This window comes from Hyaena hyaena, unplaced genomic scaffold (genome assembly GCF_003009895.1).
Source record: "Hyaena hyaena isolate Hyena2069 unplaced genomic scaffold, ASM300989v1 scaffold_103, whole genome shotgun sequence".
NCBI classification, from domain to species: Eukaryota; Metazoa; Chordata; class Mammalia; order Carnivora; family Hyaenidae; genus Hyaena; species Hyaena hyaena.
This window is the reverse complement of record NW_024080735.1, coordinates 276,283-300,206: the sequence shown is the minus strand read 5'-3', so window position 1 is coordinate 300,206 and position 23,924 is coordinate 276,283. Positions and strand designations below refer to the sequence as shown.

At 40.2% G+C, this 23,924-nt stretch overlaps 1 protein-coding gene across 1 annotated transcript in view; it reads left to right on the top strand.

Annotated features, from left to right (window-relative positions):
* The window catches only part of METTL11B (methyltransferase like 11B), a 71,587-nt gene that overhangs the window by 36,791 nt on the left and 10,872 nt on the right, over positions 1-23,924 (top strand). Inside the window, exon 4 of the mRNA XM_039235862.1 lies at positions 15,542-15,719. Coding sequence (XP_039091793.1) covers positions 15,566-15,719 — 154 coding nt within the window. The 5' untranslated portion in view covers positions 15,542-15,565. The remainder of the gene's footprint in view (positions 1-15,541; positions 15,720-23,924) is intronic.

Genomic DNA, 23,924 nt, shown 5'->3' with positions numbered 1-23,924 from the left:
AGTGAGATATAGTCCTCCAGAGGATTGAATTTTTCAAGGCTTAGTACAACCCAGCCCTTTAAATAAGATTTAAGCTTCCCTTGTCAGGTTCTTTTAAGAGCTTTTTAAATTTTTTTTATTTGCTGCTTTGACCAGGTTCTAATCCCTGGTCCCCGGTGACAACCTGGCCATCTCAACAATTTCATGTCTGGTTTCCCAGGGTCTGGTATGGCTTGTACAACTGAAGATATTTTTTCCCTCTCCCACTGAGGAGCTTCATTAAAAAAATTTGAGACGGAAAATTGCAACAGTAAGACTTTCTTATTGCTTTACTGATAGTATGATAGATTCTTCTTCTTCTTCTTCTTCTTCTTCTTCTTCTTCTTCTTCTTCTTCTTCTTCTTCTTCTTCTACCATTCCCCCTCCTCCCTGTTTTATAGGCAGTTCTCTTCAATAGATTAAATCATGACAGAGTACGAGGTATTGGGAATAAAAAATGGTTCTACCAGTTTGCTCCTTCATCTTGGACTTCCCAGCCTCCAGACCTGTGAGAAATAAATGTCTATGTTTCAGCTGCCCAGTCAATGGCATTTTGTTATAGTACTCTGACAACAATTAAAAATTTTAAATACTTTCTTGTGTGTAAAAATGATGGGGAAATTTCAAGGCTCTAGAAACAAAAAGGGAACTCAAAGAAAGAATGTAAAGTTGGAACTGATACCATGGATTACTACAGGATTAGCTGATTAATATATATAATTATTTAATTATATTATAATTATATTGATAATATAATAAATTATATTGATATATTTGATGGCAACATGAATGCTTGTTTTAGTCCAGAGAGAGAGAGAATATTTCATTTTGTATTATATTTTGTGGATGGGGCAGCATATTCTTTTCAGTACTTAAGGCTCATAAAAATTTATATTTGGCGGGCACCTGATGGCTCAGTCGGTTAAGCCTCCGACTTCGGCTCAGATCATGATCTCACGGTTCATGGGTTTGAGCCCCGCATCGGTCTCTGTACTGACAGCCAGCTCAGATCCTGGAGCCTGTTTCAGATTCTGTGTCTCCCTCTCTCTCTGACCCTCCCCTGCTCACGCTATTTCTCTCTCTCTCAGAAATAAATAAAACATTTAAAAAAATTATATTTGGTCCTGACATATGTGAAACTTCACAATATCAGAGGCTAATTTAAATAGAATGCTTAGCTCCAAACCTACTTTGCTAAATGCACAATGGGATAAGTATGGAGGCTCACATTCTTATGAAAACAAGTTGAGTAGAAACTGGGGGCAAATTAAGTTGGAGCCAGTATATCAAGTATAAGAGAAGTATCATGATGGGAGCAGAACACAATTTTCTAGGGCAAGTCTTCTTATATATAAAAATTGAATTCCGCTTCTCTGGCCAATGAGAGGGTGGGGAGACCAGGGCCCACTTGCTTGTCCACCTCACTGTGCTCAGTCTCTAATCTGTAAAGAAGACCCATAACTATTGATAAGGGCAGATCCTTTTCACATTCCAACCCACATTTCTACTTCTTTCCTCAACTTGCCTTCCTACTGAAAGGAGAAAAAAGGGTTGAAAATTGAAATATGAGGATGTCAACCTGAGACTTCATTGTATTTATTACTCTTTAAGTATGATCAAGAAAAGAGGTATACTTTTTTTCCTTTTATTAATAATTATCTAATTCTTTGGTTTAGGAAAATGTGCAAAGATTAATTTGCCTGGATAGTGTTCTATGCACTTTTACCTATCCAAAGTCCTACTGAAATATTAAATTATGGAAATTATATGAAGTCAAGCTTAATTATATTTTAAAGGAGAGTGTGATAAGAAATTGAGTGTTTTGTAACCTACATAATTATATTCATATAATTATATTATATATTACATATAATTTATATGACATTGTAAATATAATATAAATTATAAATAATATAAATATATAATTATATATAATATGACATATAATTTTATATACTATATAATTTATATATAACATTTTATAATTTTATAGTTTATAATTTCATCAACTAACATAAGTCAGGGAAATGAGAAAAGTACAAACATGCGCGCATACATACACATAAACACACACCAAACAGATGCGTTAGGCAGGGTCATTATTCTCATTATTAGAGATGTGAATATATATATATTTTTTAATTTAAATACTTGGGGAATCAACCCCCTGATGTGAACTAGGCAGCCCAGTTGAATTCTCTCCTCCTCAGTAAGGCAGGAAGGAGTCCTTCAAGAGCCACTCCAGCCTTTCCATCTGTTATATTGAGTGACTTGACCTGATCATTATGGGCTTCAGCTGCAAAGGGTCATTTACCTCAAGCCCCGTTTTCATTTCATAATGAATGTGAAGTTGAAATCTGACTGCTAACATTCAGTCTGATGGGTTCATATACCCAACACACAGCCTTTCTGTGTTCTATGAGGCTCTACAGTGGGTGAAAGTGGTCACGTAAATCTCCTCTTGTACCATATATTCCAATCACATATCAGGTAAATGGGCTTTGTTAATGACTTCTAAGTTATAGTCACGGGTAATTTTGATTGGGTGCCTGTTCCTTAAGCAAAACAAGATAAAGAAAGAGGCAAATACTCTAAATGAGGTTGGACCAATACAGGGTGAATTGAGGCCTGGTGATCTGAGTTTGTTTTTTGGTTTTTTTTTTGCACTATGTGATGTCTCATCCTAGCTTAAAGTCTACTTCCATGCCCACTTTAGCAGAAAGGCACATTAAATTTGTCAAGCAGAGTTACTCATTCTGTATTCTTAACACTAATTTTCACTAAAACCTGTATACAAGAATATACATTGATGATTATCCTAAATTTAATTTCACTGATTTTGGCTTATTGTTTTAGCTTTCTAAATCTACTGCAGTTGGGAATCCTAATTCAGCTGCTTTTCTTTTAGCCTTGTTTTAGCTACCAATCTCTCTCTATATTATCCTTCATTGTTCTTTTCTACAGGATTGTTTGTATTGTTCTTATTTTTTTGTAGGAACTATTTATTTAGTATACAAATTTTTATTGATTATTGATGCTCCAAATAATAATCTTTTTGTTAGCTGACTTTTCAATTTATTTTTTTAAGCTTATTTATTTATTTTGAGAGAGAGGGATTGAGAGGGCACAAGTTGGGAAGGGACAGGGAGAGAGAGAGAAGGAGAGAAAGAGAATCCCAAGCAGGCTCTGTGCAAAGCCCTAAGCAGGACTCAAACTCACGAACTGTGAGATCATGACCTGAGCCAAAGTCAGAAGCTTAACTGACAGAGATACCCAGGTGCCTTTTCACTTTATGGTTTCTTTTGATGACTAGAAGTTCATTATTCAAATATCAATTTATTTAAATTATTAACTCTTTTCCTTTATGGTTTTGTTCTTTGCATCTTAAAAAAGGTATTCTTTTTTTATTCTGGTATCTTAAGTTTAAGAGTTTTAGTATTGTGCTTTCCTTCCACATTTAAGTCTTCAGTCTACCTGGAGTTGGTTTGTGTAGGATGTGAGGTAGGGATCCAATTGTACCAACATCAGGACTCTTCTTGAAAATATGTTTTCTCTATTGTGATACTACTTCTATCTTACATCAATTTACCATATATGAATAGATTTTATGGAAGCTCTATTTTGCTTTATAAATCTTTTCACCTATTCCTGTGCTAATAACACACTGTCTTCATTTTCTTTTCTTGAAGTATATTTTTTTTAAGTTAATCTTTCAGTGAATGCCTGTGAATGGTAAATTCAATCTTGGCCTAAAAATATCTTTATTTTATTCTCGTTGTTGAATTTTCATTTTAAAGTATAATAGAATTTTAATTTGATAGGTAGTTTACATTTAGTGCATTTTCCCAAGTATTTAACTTATCACACTACTGAATGAATATGTTTTCTATATATTTTTCCCTTTATCTTACTTATTTACTTTTTTACTTCTGAGTCTCTCTTCATGCTAATTTATTGTTTAACAGTGGTTTACTCCTCACCAAGTGATCCCTTGTGGGAAGGCAAACCAATCTGAATAAGCTTAGAGTTCTCACCTTCTCTTGCTACTGTTATATTTCTTTCCTCTGCATTCATTGCTTTCCTTTCCTGCCTGGAAATTAGATACCTGTGGTAGACTGAATATCTGTATTATAACCTCTTTCACTCTATGCAAATATAAGTGAGTGGTGTGAGGGAGTAACAAATAGAACGTTTCAGCTGGGAGAGAAAAATTCTTTGCATGAGGAAACAAATGCAACAGGCCAGAAACTGGAGCAAGCCTCACCAGTATGAGAAATAGTCACAAAATCTAATGTGACCCACAAAGGTAAACAAAAGTGAACAAAAGCATTTTGTATAAACCAGTGAGTCTTTCATCCCCACTCAGGCATCATGGGTCTGAAATACAGAGATCTTAGAGCATTTAAAAAGATCGTTCTCCAAAGATAAGTAATTAATGTTCATTTTATAGTGAAATAAATTAGAAGCTTGCCAATATCAACTGCCAAAGAATGGTGAGTAGCTGGAGTCAATGATTATCAGTCTGTCTCCTAGGACCAAACATCCAGAAACTTTCAGCATAGGAGAGAGACATTGTCAAAACATTACTTACTGATGTTGAGGTTAAGAATCTGCCTCCTGGAGAAGGGGAAAGATGGCGGAGAAATAGGGAGCTCTGTACATTTCACTCGCGGCCCCCCCCCCCATTCTCAAATGGAGAGAGTGGAACCCTCTCAAATGGAACCCTTACGGAACCGCAGGAGTTTGGGAGGAAAAGGAGTCAGCCTCTGCTGAGAAAACAACCTTATAGGTGTGTGAGTGCGAACTGGGGAAGATAAAAATGGGCTGCACCCGGAGACATCGAGAGAGCCCCCTTTGCAGGGAGCCACGGTGAGTTGAGGGGAAAAGAAAGAGTGGCTGAAACTGCTCAAAGAACTGTCCCTGGAGAAAAGAAAAACCTCGGCTTGAGACAGAGAGCGATCCGGTTCTCAGCTGTGGTGCTAACTTTGAGCTGGGTGACCTGGTCCCAGGCAGCGCCAGGAGAAACTGCTCCTCTGCTCTCCAGCTCGATCTGGAGGGGAAGCAGCTCCGCCTGAAACTGCTCCACTGCTCTCCCCGCTCGGCTCCATCCTCAGTGGGGAAATGGCAGGCTTGAAACTGCTCAGAAGGATTCGGCCTGCGGGTTTATATTTCAGACGGTATCAATAAAGCACATGGACTAAGATCCGGAAATGAAGCGTGGCTTGGGACATAGAACATGGCCCACCTTGGCTACACCCACGACACAGGGAAATCGAAGCCAAAAGAGTGATTTGCAATGGTTGGTTCGAGAAGGGACTGGGGCACCGCCATTTTTCTCCCCACAACCACCAAGGCGAGACCTCAGGGAACGGCCTGCGGGAGGCAGTGGAGGCTAAGACCTGCCTACACCAAACCTGCCATTCCCTGCTAGAGATCTCCTTCCTTCCTTCCTTCCTTCCTTCCTTCCTTCCTTCCTTCCTTCCTTCCTTCCTTTCTTCTTTCTTTCTTTCTTTCTTTCTTTCTTTCTTTCTTCTTTCTTTCTTTTTAACTGGAGCCTGGGGCAAGACCAACATGGATGCACTGTTGTGATTATTTTTAGATCAATTGTTTCTATTCAGATATATTTTCCCTTGTGTCATCTGTATCCCTCCCCTCTGCTGGACTGGGCACTCTGGTCATTGGTTTGCTTAAACAGTCACATTTAATCCATTCTCTAGCTGTATATTCTATACCTCCACCGCTACCTTTCTATCTCTCTCCCTTTCTGGAGTAATCAGACTATATAGTTTCTCTGAGTAACCTTATCTTCATTTCTTTCTCCCCGCCTCCTACCCTATTTTCTTCTTTCTCTCTCTGAATTAAGCCTCTTAGTCTCTCTGCCTGGTCATTACCAATTTCGCTTTCTCTGTGCCCTGTCATTTCTCTCTTTGTATATGCTCTTCCATTAGTACTGCATACACCCTGTTCTTTATTTGTAGCTGTGATTTCTGGTTTTATGCTTTTAGACTGTCCTTTGTCTTTTGGGTTTTCTTTAATCTTTTCTTTCCTTTTTACTTTTTTATCTTTTATTTTTATTACTTGTTTTTCCTCCTTTTTTCCATCTTTTTTTTTCTTTTTCTTTGTCCATTTTGGTTTGCTTGTTTGTTGGATTTGTCTCTGCCTTTGTGTGCCTTTGTTCCCTGTGTGTTTGTCGGTCTGTTTTTTTTTCCCCAGGGCTACCTCAAGAAGCAAGCCAAAGTACACATGGTGCAGAGTCCCAAATACCAATAAGAATAGGAAATAAAATAACCAAAGTCTAAACAAGAGAGACCAAGAGACACCATTCAGAGAACACTTCCTGAAAGGACAAGCCCTGGACAGTCAAAGAGCCTTCTTTAATACAGCAGTACTTGCAGGTGCAGAGCACATAACAAGCTTTTAAAACTAACAAGAGACAGAAAGCTAGCCAAAATGACGAAACGGAAGAACTCTCCTCTAAAGAAATTCCAAAAAGAAATGACAGCTTAAAAGCTGCTTAAAACAGATATAAGCAACATAACTGAACAAGAATTTAAAACAATAGTCAAAAAATTAATTGCTGGGCTAGAAAAAGGCATGGAAGACATCAGAGAAACTATTGCTACAAAGACTATAGACCTTAAAAATAGTTTGATGAATTAAAAAATGTTATAAATGAGGTGCATAATAAAATGGAAGTGTCCAATGCATGGATTGAAGAGGCAGAAAGGAGAATAGGTGGGTTAGAAGACACAATTATAGAAAAAGAGGACTCTGAGAAAACGAGAGGTAAACTGATCCAGGAACATGAAAGGAGAGTTCGAGAGCTGAGTGATACAATCAAACGGAACAATATCTGTATCATAGGAATTCCAGAAGAGGAAGAAAGAGGGAAAGGCGCTGAAGGAGTCTTTGAACAAATGATAGCCGAGAACTTCCCCAATCTGGGGAAGGAAACAGACCCTGAAATCCAAGAGGCACAGAGAACTCGCCTCAGATGTAACTTGAATTGATCTTCTGCATGACATATCATAGTGAAACTGGGAAAATATAAGGACAAAGAGAGAATTCTGAAAGCAGCTAGAATAAAAGGGCCCTAACATACAAAGGGAAACCTATCAGAGTGGTGACAGACCTATCTACTGAAACGTGGCAGGCCAGAAAGGAATGGCAGGAGATCTTCACTGTGATGAACAGAAAAAATATGCAGCCAAGAATCCTCTATCCAGCAAGCCTGTCATTCAGAATAGAAGGAGAGATAAAAGTCTTTCCAAATAAACAAAAATTGAAAGAATTCGTCACCACTAAACCAGCCCTACAAGAAATCCTGAGGGGAACTCTCTGAGGGAAATGTTGCAAGGAACACAAGGTACCAGAGACACCACCACAAGCATAAATCCCACAAAGGACACGATGACTCTAAACCCATGTTTTTCAATAATAACACTGAATGGAAATGGACTAAATGCCCCAATCAAAAGACATAGGGTAGCAGAATGGATAAAAAAACAAAATCCATCTATTTGCTGTCTACAAGATACTCATGTTAGACTGGAGGACACCTTCAGATTGAAACTAAGGGGATGGAGAAATATCTATTATGCTATTGGAAGTCAAAAGAAAGCTGGAGTAGCTATATTTATATCAGACAAACTGGACTTTAAAGCAAAGGCTGTAACAAGGGATGAAGAAGTGCATTATATAATAAATACAGGGTCTATCCATCAAGAAGAGCTAACAATTATAAATGTCTACGCACCGAATTCGGGGACACCCAAATACATAAAACAATCACAAGTAGAAACAGTCTTACATACAAGAATGTACTAATATCAGGGGACTTTAATGCTCCACTTACAGCAGCTAGACAGAAAATCACTAAGGAAACAATGGACTTGAATGACACATTGGACCAGTTGGATTTGACAGATATATTAGAACTCTATTCCTGGGGTGCCTGGGTGGCTTAGTCGGTTGGGCGTCCGACTTTCGCTTGGGTCATGGTCTCGTGGTTGTGGGTTTGAGCCCCGCGTCGGGCTCTGTGCTGGCTGCCAGCTCGGAGCCTGGAGCCTGTTTCAGTCTGTGTCTCCCTCTCTCTCTGACCCTCCCCTGCACACGCTGTCTCTCTTTCTCTCTCTCCTAGAAATAAATGGAACATTGAAAAAAAAAAAAAAAGAACTCTATTCCTGAGGCCATGGAATTCACTTTCTTCTCAAGTGCGCCTGGCACATTCTCCAAGATAGATCACATACTGGGACATAAAGCAGCCCTCAATAAATATAAAAGAATTGAGATCATACCCGCACACTTTCAGATCACAATGCTATGAAACTTGAAATCAACCACAGGAAAAGTCTGGAAAACCTCCAAAAACATGGAGGTCAAAGAGCACCCTACTGAAGAATGAATGGGCCAGGTGCCTGGGTGGCACAGTCGGTTAAGTGTCAGACTTCAGCGCAGGTCATGATCTCATGGTTCGTGGGTTTGAGCCCCGTGTTGGGCTCTGTGCCGACAACTACCTCAGAGCCTGGAGCCTGCTTCAGATTCTGTATCTCCCTCTCTCTCTGATGCTCCCCTCCTCACACTGTTGCTCTCTCTCTCTCTCTCAGAAAAAAAAAAAAAGAATGAATGGGCCAATCAAGCAATTAGAGAAGAAATTAAAAAATATGTAGAAACAAATGAAAATGAAAATACAACAACTCAAACTCTATGGGATGCAGTAAAGACAGTCCTAAGAGGAAAGTACACTGTACTCCAGGCCTACTTAAATAAATTAGAAAAAGCACTAGGACAGAATCTAACAGTGCACCTAAAGGAACTAGAAGGAGAGCAACAAGAGTACCCTAAACCCAGTAGGAGAAGAGAAATAACAAAAATCAGGGCAGAAATAAACAATATAGAATTAACAAAAAAACAGCTGAACAGATCAATGAAACCAAGAGTTGGTTTTTTGAAAAAATAAACAAAATTGACAAACCTCTAGCCAGGCTTCTCAAAAAGAAAAGAGAGAGCACCCAAATAGACAAAATCATGAATGAAAATGGACTTATTACAACCAACCCCTCAGAAATGCAAGCAATTATCAGGGATACTATGAAAAATTATATGCCAACAAATTGGACAACTTAGGAGAAATGGACAAATTCCTCAACATACACTCAGTTTCAAAATTCACACGAGAAGAGAGAGAAAATCTGAACAGACCCATAACTAGTGAGAAAATCAAAACAGTTTTCAAAAATCTCCCAACAAATAAGGGCCCTAGGCCAGATGGCTTCCCTGGGGAATTCTACCAGACATTTAAAACAGAATTAATACCCATTCTTCTCAAGCTATTTCAACAAATAGAAATTGAAGGAAAACTTCCAGACTCATTCTATTAAGCCAGCATCACTCTGATTCCCAAGCCAGACAGAGACCCAGCAAAAAAAGAGAACTACAGGCCAATATCCTTGATGAATACAGATGCAAAAATCCTCAACAAGATACTTGCAAATCAAATCCAATAGTACATAAAAAGAATTACCCACCAAGATCAAGTGGGATTCAGTCCTGGGTTACAGGCCTGGTTCAATATTTGCAAATCAATCAATGTGATATATCACGTTAACAAATGAAAAGATAAAAGCCATATGATCCTGTCAATAGATGCAGAAAAAGCATTTGACCAAATACAGTATCCCTTCTTAATAAAGACCCTTGAGAAACTCGGGATAGAAGGAACTTATTTAAACATCATAAAAGCCATCTATGAGAAGCCCTCAGCTAACATCATCCTCAATGGGGAAAAACTGAGAGCTTTCCCCCTGAGATCAGGAACACGACAGGGATGTCCACTCTCACCACTGTTGTTTAAAGAGTGTTGGAAGTCCTAGCATCAGCCATCAGACAACAAAAGCAAATAAAAGGCATCAGAATTGGCAAAGAAGAAGTCAAACTTTCACTTTTCGCAGACGAGTTGATACTCTGTGTAGAAAACCCAACAGACTCCACCAGAAGCCTATTAGAACTGATCCATGAATTCAGCAAAGTTGCCGGATACAAAATCAACGTACAGAAATTGGTTGCATTTTTATACACCAACAATGAAGCAACAGAAAGAGAAATCAAGAAACTGATCCCATTCACAATTGCACAAAAAGACATAACATACCTAGGAATAAACCTAACCAAGGATACAATATCTGTATGATGAAAACTATAGAAACCTTATGAAGGAAATGGAAGAAGACACAAAGAAATGGAAAAACATTCCAAACTCATGGGTCAGAAGAATAAATATTGTTAAAATGTCATTACTACCCAAAGCAGTCTACACATTCAATACAATCCTAATCAACATTGCACTAGTATTCTCAAAACTAGAAGAAACTATCCTAAAATTTGTATGGAACCACAAAAGACCCCGAAAACCAAAGTAGTATTGAAGAAGAAAACCAAAACAGGAGGCATCACCATCCCAGACTTTAGCCTCTACTACAAAGCTGTCATCATCAAGACAGTATGGTATTGGCACAAAAACAGACACATAGACCAATGGAACAGAATAGAGAACTCAGAATTGGACCCACAAATGTATGGCCAACTAATCTTTGACAAAGCAGGAAAGAGTATCCAATGGAAAAAAGTCAGCCTCTTTAACAGATGGTGCTGGGAGAACTGGACAGCAGCATGCAGAAGAATGAAACTAGATCATTTTCTCACACCATACACAAAAATAAACTCATAATGGATAAAGGACCTGAATGTGAGACAGGAAACCATCAAAACCTTAGAGGAGAAAGCAGGAAACAACGTCCTTGATCTCAACCGCAGCAGTTTCTTACTCGACACATCCCCAAAGGCAAGGGAATCAAGAGCAAAAATGATCTCCTGGGACCTCATCAAGATTAAAAGCTTCTGCATGACAAAGGAAACAATCCGTAAATCTAAGGGGCAACCGATGGAATGGGAAAAGAGAGTTGCAAATGACATATCAGACGAAGGGCTAGTATCCAAAATCTATAAGGAACTCACCAAACTCCACACCTGAGGAAAACAATTCAGTGAAGAAGTGGGCAGAAGATATGAACAGACACGTCTCCAAAAGGGACATCCAGATGGCCAACAGACATAGGAAACAATGCTCAGCATCCCTCCTCATCAGGGAGATACAAATCAAAACCACACTGAGATACCACCTCACGCCAGTCAGAGTGGCTAAAATGAACAAATCAGGAGACTATAGATGCTGGCGAGGATGTGGAGAAATAGGCACCCTCCTACCCTGTTGGTGGGAATGTAAACTGGTGCAGCCCTTCTTGAAAACAGTGTAGAGATTCCTCAAAAAATTAACAATAGAACTCCCCTATGACCCAGCAACAGCACTGCTAGTAATTTACCGAAGGGATACAGGGGTGCTGATGCATGGGGGCATGTGTTCTGCAATGTTCGTAGCAGCACTCTCAGCAATAGCCAAAACATGGAAAGAGCCTAAGTGTCCATCAACGGATGAATGGATTAAGAAGATGTGGTTTATCTATACAATGGAATACTAGTTGGCAATGAGAAAGAATAGAAATCTGGCCATGTGTAACAACGTGGATGGACCTTGAGGGTGTTATGCTGAGCAATATAAGTCAGGCTGAGAAGGACAGATACCATATGTTTGCACATATAGGTGGATTAGGAAGAACTTAACAGAGGACCGTAGGGGAGGAGAAGGGAAAAATAGTTGGAGAGAGGGAGGGAGGCAAACCATGAGAAACTCTTGAATGCTGAGAACAAACTGAGGGCTGATGGGAGTGGGGGAGAGGGAAAGGGGGGTGATGGGCATGGAGGAGGGTACTTTTGGGATGAGCACTGGGTGTTATATGCAAACCAATTTGACAATAAACTTAGGAAAACAAACAAACAAACAAAAAGAATCTGCCTCCTATTAGATGTATTGGCAAATACAAGTAACAAAAGAGGACCTTGTAGTCTCCCTACAGCAATAGAAAATTCTGAAGGCTGGATGAATGAGCTCTACTAGCACATTTCATTTGGATTTCTTTTCTTCTCAACTTTTAAATGTATCCAGTACAAATAATCTCCAGTGTAAATGGTGAAACTTCATGGTAAAGGAGTGTCACATTGAAAACAATCCAAGAAGAGTCATATGTACAAAGTATTTTCAGGACCTATAATTTATCATCAGCCTTCTTCCAAAGATTAAAATGAGAATACCTAGCACTTATTGAACATGTACTGTGTGCGAGGTACTGCGGTGTTCTACATGGAGTATATTTAGTCCTCACAACAGGTATATGAGATATATACTATTACCATTAACTTCGTATTACAGAAGAGGAAAGTAAGGTGCAGAGACTAAGAATTTGTCAAGGTTGCTCAGTATGTAAGTGGTGGAAATGTGTTTCTAACTTAATCAAATCTGTTTAAGTTAAGAGTCTTTCTTCTTGGGGCACATGGATGGCTCAGTCTGTTAGGCATCCAACTTCTGCTCAGGTCATGATCTCCCGGTTTGTGAGTTCAAGCCCTGCATTGGGCTCTGTGCCGACAGCTCGGAGCCTGGAGCCTGCTTCAGATTCTGTGTCTCCCTCTCTCTCTGTCCCCCTGCCTCCTGCCATCTCACACTCTGTCTCTCACTGTCTCTCAAAAATAAATAAACATTAAAAAAATTTAGTCTTTGTTCTTAACACCATGAAATACTCATTTGTTTTCCATATTTTGTTTGATATCAGCTGCTTTCTCTCCATCCTCATGAAAATTGAGTATAAATAAGGCAGGATGGTATTTGTGTTAGATGAGACTCCATGTGGCTAGCACAGAAAACCCAACTCAAGCTGGAATTAACAACAGATTTAGATAAATGTACCGTCTTCCAAATGAAAACTGGACCTGAGAGAACACTGTGTATTGATTGGCTGACACATTCTTCACCAACCACACACTGCAGCAAAGGAAATGATAACTTGAATTGCAGTTTGGGCTACTCTTGAAGCCAGGGATGGGGACAGTTCCATCAAAACTGAATGGCTGTCCCTTGAGGTCAGGTGAGGGAAATGGGAAAATAAAAGCATAGGAAAATGAAAGAAAATAAATCGGAGTTAAACAAATGGAACGTTTACTTTCTTGGCCAGTAAGATTAACATGTAAATTAAACATAAAGAAGGATCATGATTAGATTCTACATCTTAGAAAACGTCCACTGACGATTTGTGAATTAGCTCTCTATTGCTGCATTGAAACAAATGATTCCAAAATTGAGGTGCTTAAAACATGAGACATTTATTTCTGTAGGCTGGTAACTTGGGTATAGCTTTGCTATTACCAAAAGAATAAAGTTCTTTTATTTGGTTAGCTGGAGGAAGATCTTCCAAGCTCACTCAGGATAGTTGGTAGAATCTAGCTCTTCCTGTTGGACTCCAGGCCTGTTGCACTGAGACAGTTTCCTTGCCAGAGGCCTGTGGGCCTCTCCACAGGGCAGCTCATGACAGGCACCGGCTTTCTGCAAAGCAAATAAGCAACAGAGCAAAGGAAATGTCCAAGACACTCTTTTTTATTACCTAATCTTGGAAGTGACACCCTATCATGTCTGCCGTATTTTATTCTTTAGAAGTGAGTCAGTAAGTCTACCCACTTTCAGGAAAGAGGAATACACAAGCGTGCAAGTATCAGGCATAAGCAGGGGATTGTTAGCGGCCATCCTAGATGCTGCCTGTCATAATGCGGGCATTGGTGCATCTGTGTGCGCGTTTATGTTTGGGGTTGGTGGGTGGTCTGTGGTCTCACATGATATGGGTTCAATGGAGCACTGAGTTCTTATGGACTTTCCTGTTAGGAGCCTTAGAGGGATAAAATGGTGGTCATAGTGTCTATAGGAAAAAAACAACCTTTGCAAATTGAGAGTTTGAGCCAGTTTAATAAAGGGACTATTGTCAGGGCACCTGGGTAGCTCAGTCAGTTAAACGTCTGATTTTGGCTCAGGTCATGATTTCACAGTTTGGGAGTTCGAGCCCCACATCAGGCTCTGCTGTCAGCACAGAACTGGTTTCAGATCCTCTGTCCCACTCTCTCTCTGCCCCACTCCCGCTTGCATTCTCTCTGTCTCTCTCAAAAATAAATAATAAACATGAAAAAATTAAAAAGGGAGCACCAGTGTGGCTCAGTTGCTTAAGCATCCAACTTTGGTGCAGGTCATGATCTAACATTCGTGGGTTCTAGCCTTGCCTTGGGCTTTACACTGACAACTCGGAGCCTGGAGCCTGCTTTGGATCCTGTGTCTCCCTCTCTCTCTGCCCCTGCACCTTCTCCCCCCCCCCCCCCCGCCTTGCCTTGCGTGCACTCTCTTTTCCTCTCTCTCCCTCTCTCTCAAATATAAACATTTAAAAAATTTAAAAAATTAAATAATAAAGGGACTACTTAAAAGGGTATAGGTAAGCATAGCAAAATTGCAAAGGAATGGTGCATTACTCCTAGGCTTGTGACAGAATGACACATCATTACCCTGAGGGCTGAGGCAGTAAAGGAGGGAGAGGTTATGAGAAGTAGGACAGAATAGCCGTATGATAAGATGCCAGCTAGGAGTTACGACTTTCCACCAAAGGAGGCAGTCAGCCTATGGCATCTCCACAGGGAAGGTACCAGGGGAATAAATAACATTGGCTCATTCTCCTCCCAGTCTCCTGCTGGCACTACCCATTGGCAGAACCCAATTAGAATCCAGAAGGCAAGAAAGTCTGCTGATCTCGATACAGGTCAGCCTCCAGGGTACAGAGTATGTGGGAAGGGTCAAGAAAGGAACGGAAGGACAGAAACTAAGTGAATAATTATAAGGAACATCATCCCCCATGATAGACAGAGAGGGAGAAACAGGCTTACCCGATGAGGTGTTGTTTAGAGCAAGTTAGAAGGAAAGGTTTGCTGGCAGGGATGGGTATTGACCATCAAAACAGGTTTTCATTTAATTGTGTCTCTTGAAGAACCCTGAAGAATGGGAAACACACATCCATCCCTACGAAATGATTTGGGCAAAATTGCACTGATGGGAGGAGCCTAGGTGGCTAGGATGACATTGAAGGGTCCTTGTAACTTGAGGATTCTGTGTTCCAGGGGGAGTGATGGAAATCAGGAAACATGATCTTCTGCAAAATATTCCCAACGCTTTGAAATGGAAATTAGCCTATTCCAATTTAGGAATCAAATTAGGCCAAATAGTCAGGGTGTTAGCGGGTTGTGCTGGTCCCTGTTTGAAGTGGCAGCTAAAGAACGGACGCTGCTTTTTCCTGGATGAAGCAGGATCCCACTCAGCCTGTTTTCATCTTGACTTAGCACCTGCTGGCTTGGAGTGGTGTCGCCCAAGCAATCAGGCAGGAGGCATGTGCCAGGAGCTTGACCTCCTGTGTGTGCTGCCCCTCCCCCGCGCCCCATGACAGCCTCTCCTGATATAGATGGACAGGGCTGGTTTAAAATGACAGTCTCAAGTTCGTGTAGAAAGAGAAGGCTAATTCAAAGAAACAGCCAGGCGTGCTTCCTTCCTCTGTAGGAATAATTATCATCCGCTTTCACCATGACCCACCTGGGAGCCCATTTTGCCTTTCGATCCCGCTGGCAGAAGACCGACGATGAACTCTGTCGACATAGCATGTCCTTCATCCTTCACAAAGCCATTCGCAATGACTTCTTTCAGAGCTATCTCTACCTGCTGGAAAAAATTCCCCTGGGTAAGTGAGTCAGAGCTACTAGATAAGGGACCAGAAAGAGGGGACTGTGTGAGGTCATGCAAGAGAAGTTAGAACAAGAACGTTTTTCAGATAAAACAAACCCACCACCAACGTCAGTGGGCTTACATGCTCCAATGGCATTCTTTCTTGCAGGGCGCAAAGATTGGGTGCTGCCTGGCACGTCAGGCCTCTACTTTGGGATTTCCATGCACCCTCAGCTGCTATGATTTGCTTCCTGGGGTGCTGGTTTGCCTGAGTATCAGGCTTACAGAAATTCACTTCCTGCATTTTAGAGGACATTTTTAATATCTAGAAAAATCAAGATGAGGGTAGGTTAGGTAACACAAAGATGAGAGCATTAATGCGGTAGTATATCAATTAAGAGTTCAAAAGAAAAACTAAACCAGGATAGATCAAGGTGTGTGTGTGTGTGTGTGTGTGTGTGTGTGTGTGTGTGTGTGTGTTTGTGTGTGTGTGTAGGAGCCTACACTCCACATACAATCCTTTCTGGCTTTCCTGAGTCACAATAATAGCCTAAAAGGAGAAAATTTTAGTTTGGTTTTTGAATATTAAGAAAAAAAATGGGGGCAGTGGTCTGTCTCCATTTTTGTTATTTCCTCTAGCTTTCAGGGAATTAGACAATAGGGTAATAAAAAGCTTATCGGTTTGTCTACACTACTTTTCTCAGCCTCTGTGAAAGTGGTTCCTTCAAGGAACTCTTAACAGCATTGAAGAGGAAATAACTGGCGATTAAAGAGTGAAGTGTCCCTCTTTGATTTATATTTTCCCCCAGTGAAAGCACAATCAGTATGTATCAGCCCCAGTCTGTTTTCTTAAGGCTGTCTCAAAGCCCCATTGTGCCCTTGATGCAGCCAGGGTTTCCAGACATCGTAGGAACTACATACTTCTTTGTATTGCTTTCCAGAAACTAGATGCCAGCAGCCTACCAGATCTTTCTTTTTATAAATCCTTTTCTGAAGGGATCTTTAATTCTAGACATACAAATACTTTCATCTGATACTTCTACAACATTTCTTAAAAGTTTTCCCTATTTATGATTTTATTTGATCCTCACAGCCACACGTGGGATAGAAAGGAAAGTAGCATTATTTTTTCCCTCCCACCTTTGCACCTCCACCCTCACCCCCCCATCTTATTTTTTCAAGCGGGGAAAAGAGAATCAGAGATGACGGGATCTAATCTAGACAGAGTTCATCTAGATACCAAAGCAAGAACCCAAGACTGGGGCTCTTTCTGGTAGATCACACTGCCCATAAGTAATTCTTTTAGGATGTGTCATGCATCTCATTTGTATCCGAATGGAAGAAATGAGAGCAGTCCATTTGGAAGGTGAGAATGTTCTGGTTGCTCCACACACTAGCAGAGCATTGTTTTTCTGGAGATAATTCTTGAGTATCTTGAGACCCCATCTTAATAACAGTAGTTTGGTGGCCTTAGCTACAGTAGTCTGGAGAAAGATATCAATTACAATTACTAAGATACTCACTAAGGGGCAGATGGCTCCCAAATTTTAAAAATAATTACTAGAGAGAAAAAGGAACACCCCCCTGAACATAGCTGAAGGTGAATTAAAAAGGAATCTTTTCAGTATCACTTGAAAATCAGATGAAAATTCATTGGGGACAAGTAGACTATAATTTATGTTTGGTCTAAGTCCCTCCTCCTTTTTTTTTTTTATCTAATAGAATCATTCTCGTTTAAGAGAATAAGAAAAATTACTTATTTTTCTCTTCTTTGAATATGCTGATGGTTTATCAATGATTTCCAATCTTTTAAAAATGATTAATAAAAGACAAACATGTTGGCAAAGTCTTCCATGGAAGCCCAATATAAAACAGGAAAAAATGAAAATTTTCTGCTTTGGGTTGGACACAGGGTCTATTCTCTGTTCCACCCTCTGGTCTCATCAGTGGCTCTGGCTCCATGACAGTAGACACTCACTTATTTTTGTCCTCTTCTTTATCTATATGGTCAGCATTTACCATTGTTCTTGACACAGAGAAAGAACTCGATCAATATTTGCTCACAACAGATTAAATGTTTCATTAGTAATACTTAATTGCATGTCACTAAAGTCTTGAGTTCAAATTCTGGCACCGCTACCAAGAGAGAAGTCACCAAAGTGAATGCAAATTACTGAAGTCTCTGAACATCATTTTTCTGAAAACCACAGAGCATTTGGAAGGATTAAATGAGAAAATAGTCAATGCTCAATAAGGATTCATTTTGTTTCTGGGTTTTTTTTTTTCTTTTTCTTCTTAGAGCCAGGCCTCTTTTAATGTCACCATCTAGTCTTCCTTAGAATAGGCGTCACCAAAGATGATAAGCTGAGCTCACCATATGAGACTTTCCAGGCAGCAGTGGGTATTAAGCTTTTTTGTTTGAAACAAAAACTTAGCCAGTAGATGTTCTCCCTCCCCAGCTCCACTCAGGGTTTTGGAATTGGCTTCCCCTCCTTTTGATGACTTCAAACTTCATAGAAATGGAAATAAAGCCCCTTTGCTAAAAGGTTAAGGAATGGCTACTGTAGGGTCTACACAGAGAGTTTGTTGTTGAGGGTAATTATGGGAAGGATGGCCGCTAACTGGACTCTTTGATTTCTTGTTTCCTTCCTCTCTCTAACTGCCCACCTTAGGTAGCCAGTCCCTTATAGCACACTATGCAGGGACCTTCAGTCATTGGGACATTTGCTGAAAGATCCTCGGTTAGCTTCAGAAATTAGTGGAGAAGCAAGAGCGTGCATACTAAAAATCTCCAGTGAAGGCGTAGCTATGCTGCTGAATACAGCCTTCTTCAGGAAGGAATGGGAGCAAGCCTATTGCTGTTCTAAGTGTTTTGCATGTATTATCTCAGTGTATGCTGACAATGTGCCTTTTAGGTGGCACTGTTATGTCCCCACCTTATATCTGAGGGACTGATGCACAGAGGAGTTAAGTAATCTGCTGAAGGTCATGTGGCTCTGGGTGGTGGAGCGGGATTAGGACCCAGGCAGTCTGACTCCAAATCTGCCTTTTTTGAACCTCAAAATCATGCTGCCTCACAATGAAAATTGCAACTTCAGTTAAGTGGGCAGTAATATAAGTTTTACCACATCTTTTGATTTAACAGGAACATAAAACCTAGGCTGTGAAGAGCATTGGCTTTCTACTGAGATAATCAACAACATGGGCAGGCCGCAGGTGCGGCTGGGGGCTTGGAGCGAATGGATTTTCCAAAGGTGGCTGTTTGCGAACAGATGGGAAGTAAATAGGAAGACAATTATATATACATCTCCAGTTTGTATATCAAGGCTCGAGGAGGCTTATGCAAGGGCTGGTGAAGATGTTCCTATAAGTGAGCCACTCAGTAATTCTTCTAGCGCTACTCCCCAGTGTATTTCCAAGTACACAGAAGTCACTGAATATTTATTAAATATTGAGCAAGAGTCTAGCACTCCTGCACTTTGTTCAAGTCTTAGTCTAACTTCGCATTTATTTATTTATTTTTTTAAAATGTTTTATTTATTTCTAGGAGAGAGAGAGAGAGAGAGAGCGTGAGCAGGGGAGGGTCAGAGAGAGAGGGAGTCACAGACTGAAACAGGCTCCAGGCTCTGAGCTGGCAGTCAGCACAGAGCCCGACGCGGGGCTCAAACCCACGAACCGCGAGATCATGACCTAAGTGAAAGTCGGACGCTTAACCGACTAAGCCACCCAGGTGCCCCCTAACTTCGCATTTAGAGCAGTGGCTCCACAGAGTTCAGCAGAATAGGGGAGTGGTGGGACCTGGCTGTGACCCTTCGTTTCTGTGTGATATTAAATTACTAAAGCATTCTGAGTCCCTCATCACTCACCTGCAAAAAGATGAGTATAATCTCAGTTTTGGGTTATTATTGTGAGGATTAAAAGAGAGAATGTGGGAGGAAATGATAGGAAAGTGTGTAGTACAGTGCCTGGTGCGTGGGAGGTGTCCATCGGTTCTTAGTACCCATCCTTTACCCTTTCTAGAAGAGTAAGTCCCTGAGGAGGAAATTGATAACAACGGTCACCTTTTTGCCATCACAATTAAAAGCTAGGGTTAATAAAAACACTTCCTGTAAGACACGTGGGACTGCCAAATAAAACTCAGCATATAACCAATGGCATTTTTCAAATTGATTTCACCCCTGTGGCCTGCATTGCCGTACAACCCCCTGAACAGTGATGCGTTGTTCAAATCTTTACTGTTCCCTTTGCAAGGTTGTGAGATTATTTTTCCCTTTAAAGAAATGGAGAACCAGATAATTCTCCTTTTTATATAGCTGACTTTCAGATACACAGCATGAGATGGATGAGATATGGGCTTGGGGTTTAAATAGACTTAGGTTTAGGGAAGCCTGGGTGGCTCAGTTGGTTAAGCATGCGACTTGGGCTCAGGTCATGATCTCATGGTTCATGAGTTTGAGCCCCGCCTCAGGCTCTGGGCTGACAGCTCAGAGCCTGGAGCCTGCTTCGGATTCTGTCTCTACCTGTCTCTCTGTACCTCCTTCACTTGCACTTTCTCTCTCTCTCTCTCTCTCTCTCTCTCTCAAGAATAAATAATCAAACATTTTAAAACATTTAAAAAATAGACCTAGATTTAAGTTTCAGTTGTGTCCTCAGTAGCTACTCGATCTTGGGCAATTTAGGTAACCTCAGGCTGCCTTGTGCCCTTCCATAGATAATAACATCTCTCTCACCTGTTCAGTTAGACATAAACGCTTAGCATAGGCAGGACACACTCCATGTGTGATCAATGATAGTTACTGTTTTCTTATTTCACGGGTATGCCTAATTAGGAATTAGAAAGATATCCTACAAACTATATCAAAACTGTAACTTGTGTCACTTATGTCAGCTTTTCCCTTTCTACTTTGTTGAACCTGTGTGTTACTCGAAGGACAAAAAGTGAGACAATGTTCATTTAGTCAGTGAATGTTCAAAGGATGCCTACTATGTGTTAAGCATAATGGTAGGTGCTGGGGTTGCAAAGACAAGTAAGGTATAACTTTATCCTAAGGAATTCAGGGTAGGGAGATCCACACAGATAGTTTTCGTGGAATGTGGGAGCGGAGTGACAGAGACCCCCGCAGGATGCCACACAGGTGCGGAGGAGCTATGGGGACTCCTGAATCAGCTTCTGACTCCTCCGATGATATTCTTAGCAGAAATCTGTCCCCACTATCTCAGTCTGACTTTTGGCCTTCTCAAATGAGACAGCAGTTGAGGTAGGACACTCAGGAAGTAATAGAGAGTTGGGAAGACATCAGCCAAGTGAGTAGGGATGTGATGTGTGGTGGGAAAAGTGTGTTGTCCCTCCTGCCCTCCCTTTGGTTACCTCATTTGCGTTAAAGCCTGAAAATAATTAAGAAACACTGAACTAGTCTTCAGCTGAAAGGGAAACATCCCAATAAAACGTTTTTAGGACATTTTAGAGACATTATTTTAGAGACAAGAAATACCAAATGCCTAAAGCATTCAGGGAGCAAATCAAACCTACAGGGCCCCTCAGGATAATTCGGAGACTCAGTGATAGCATTCTGGCACACCAGACCTTTGGATTCCACCAGAAACACTGATAAAGTCCTACTTCCCATCTGCTTTGCTGGTGAAAAAAAATGGATGGGAGTTCAGGTTTTTGAAGATTCCACATGCAAGTGAGATCATATGGTATGTGTCTTTCCCTGTCTTACTTATTTCACTTAGCATAATGCCCTCAGTGTCTATCCGTGTGGTCTCAAATGGCAGGATTTCCTTCTTTTTTATGCTGAATAATATTCCATGGTACCTGGATACTTTCTCCCTTCCTCCCTTTCCCTCTCCCTCCCTCCCTCCCTTCCTTCCTTCCATCCTTCCTTCCTTCCTTCCTTCCTTCCTTCTTTCCTTCCTTCCTTCCTTCCTTCCTTTCATTTTTATCTTTAATTCTTTAATAGCTAAACTGGGAAGTAGTCATCTGCACATTTCTTTTATGGGAGGTCTTATCCTTCATAAGGGTATCTTCTAATTGAGGTTTTGTTTTGTTTGCTTATAAGTAAAAGGTAAGCATGATCCAATATCCTAACTCAGATCATTTCAAACTAAATGTCTAAACTTAGCCTACCTATCCTCTCCGATACATTTTCAGTTGACAAACAGCTCTACCATCTGGAATGAAGTTGAAAATAATTATAACCAACCATTTAGAGGAACAAAAAGGAATATAAAGGAAATGAAAAGACAAGAAGATATTCGCAGATGGAAGCACTTAGCTATTAACAAAATTTTCCTTAGAGAGTTCACGAGATCTAAAGTCTTCAGGGCCAATCAACTTGTGTTCTACTTTCCTTTTTGTAGCAAGGAAACCAGTGCAAAATTCTTGGGAGGTCAATCCATAATGTAGGTCAAGAAATAAGCACCGTATCATATCAAGAATGAATAGAACTATATCAAGAACTTTGTCTTGGTGGGGGAGAGGGGGAAGGGGGTGATGGGCATGGAGGAGGGCACTTGCTGGGATGAGCACTGGGTGTTTGTTATATGGAAACCAACCTGACAATAAACTATGAAAGGAAAAAAAAAAGAACTCTCTCTTAGACTACCCCAAGTTTCACAGAGACATTACAACCCTACAAGAATGAGCTGCTAGATGTATTTCTATAGTAAAAAGGCACAGGCTGATGACTGATTGCCTTATCTGAGTCAACTTGCACCATTGTGGGAGTTATCAGGAGGGGAGAACCTGGGGCCGGCCATGACACCTCATATATCGTTTTAGTGAAACGCTCCTGTCAATTAGGTGAAAATGAGAACTCAAGCCCATAACCATAAAAACCTACCTATTGAGACTGACCCCTGCTGGGCTTGGCATTCACTTGTGGTCTAACTGTTGCTGGCATAATGAACCATTCTCATTTCCAGATTAAGGTTTTTAATAGACTTCACCAACTAGTTGACTTAAGCAAGTGATGATGAGTGTGGCTGCTTGGCTGCTTTGGTTGGATCAAGGAAACTCCTGGGCTGTGTGGCTTGCTTGTGATCCCAGGTAGCATCCAGCTCTGGAAAGACTCTATGAGCTGTGATTTTTCAGCCTGGTTTTCTGAGACTTACCAAAGAATTTGGAGCAGTCATGCTATTGGGATGGTTATGCTTGATTTTTGTCATCCGCGTTGAATTTATTGGGCCACCTGGTGTTTACACAACACTTTACTAAGTGCTAGAGAAGGGAGATTGGTGTAGGTTAATAGTTCCCAATGTTCTGAACATGAGCTCTCCTTTTAATGTTGTATTTTCTCAATCAGTTGCTAATATGTGTCTAAAATGGCAAAAAGCACCTATATATTTAATACATTTAGAAGATTTGTATTTTTAAAAAACAATCTATATATAACAGTTAATATATGTAGGAGATATAGGGTATAATATTATCAGTCTCTAGAAATGATGTACTTTGGAACTGATTCTTATATCCCTTTCAGTAAACTCATGGCTCCAAAGTTTTTGAGTTGGAAAATACTGATGTAAGTCCATAGATGGAATGTATTATAATGGAGTATTTAATATAATTGGTGTTTGTTGGATTTTTAACTTCTAAAATCACAGTTTGGGACTATTTCATTGTTATTTAATCCAGAGCCAAATAGTACATTAGTCCAATTTCACAGTCTTGATGTTAGCTGAAGAAAAATGATTCTAGTTAAGCTTAAATAGATTATCTTTTCTCTCTTTCTTATTCTCTTTTCTTTCTACTGGCAATCATGTCTATTTTGGTTTGCTTTATGTCCTGATCATAACATTTTTGTACTGTTACGTATTTTGCTTGGAGTTTTCACTTGTCTTTTATTTGTGATGGTTGAGATTAAAAATATGTCTTCTTTAGAATATCACAAATGTCTCCTTGCTTCTTATCTATTCTGTCTATTGCCCAGAATCCAATGCATTCTTATTCTGGATGAACTTATGTTTCTGAAGCCTATAGTTTCTGTTGTAATAAAAACTTTCTAAATCCGATAAGTATCTGTCATTTGGGAATTTCGTTCATTGGAGTCCTGGATTATTTTCATTGTCTTTCAGCATATATTTTCTTTTCATTTTAACCCTCATTGGGCTGGAATATGGCTTCAACAAGCTTCTGAAGAATGACTCCATGGGAGGTGAATTCTTTCACAGTGTGATTGGGTATTAAGTTTTAGCTTCAAAATATTTTTCCCTAAGA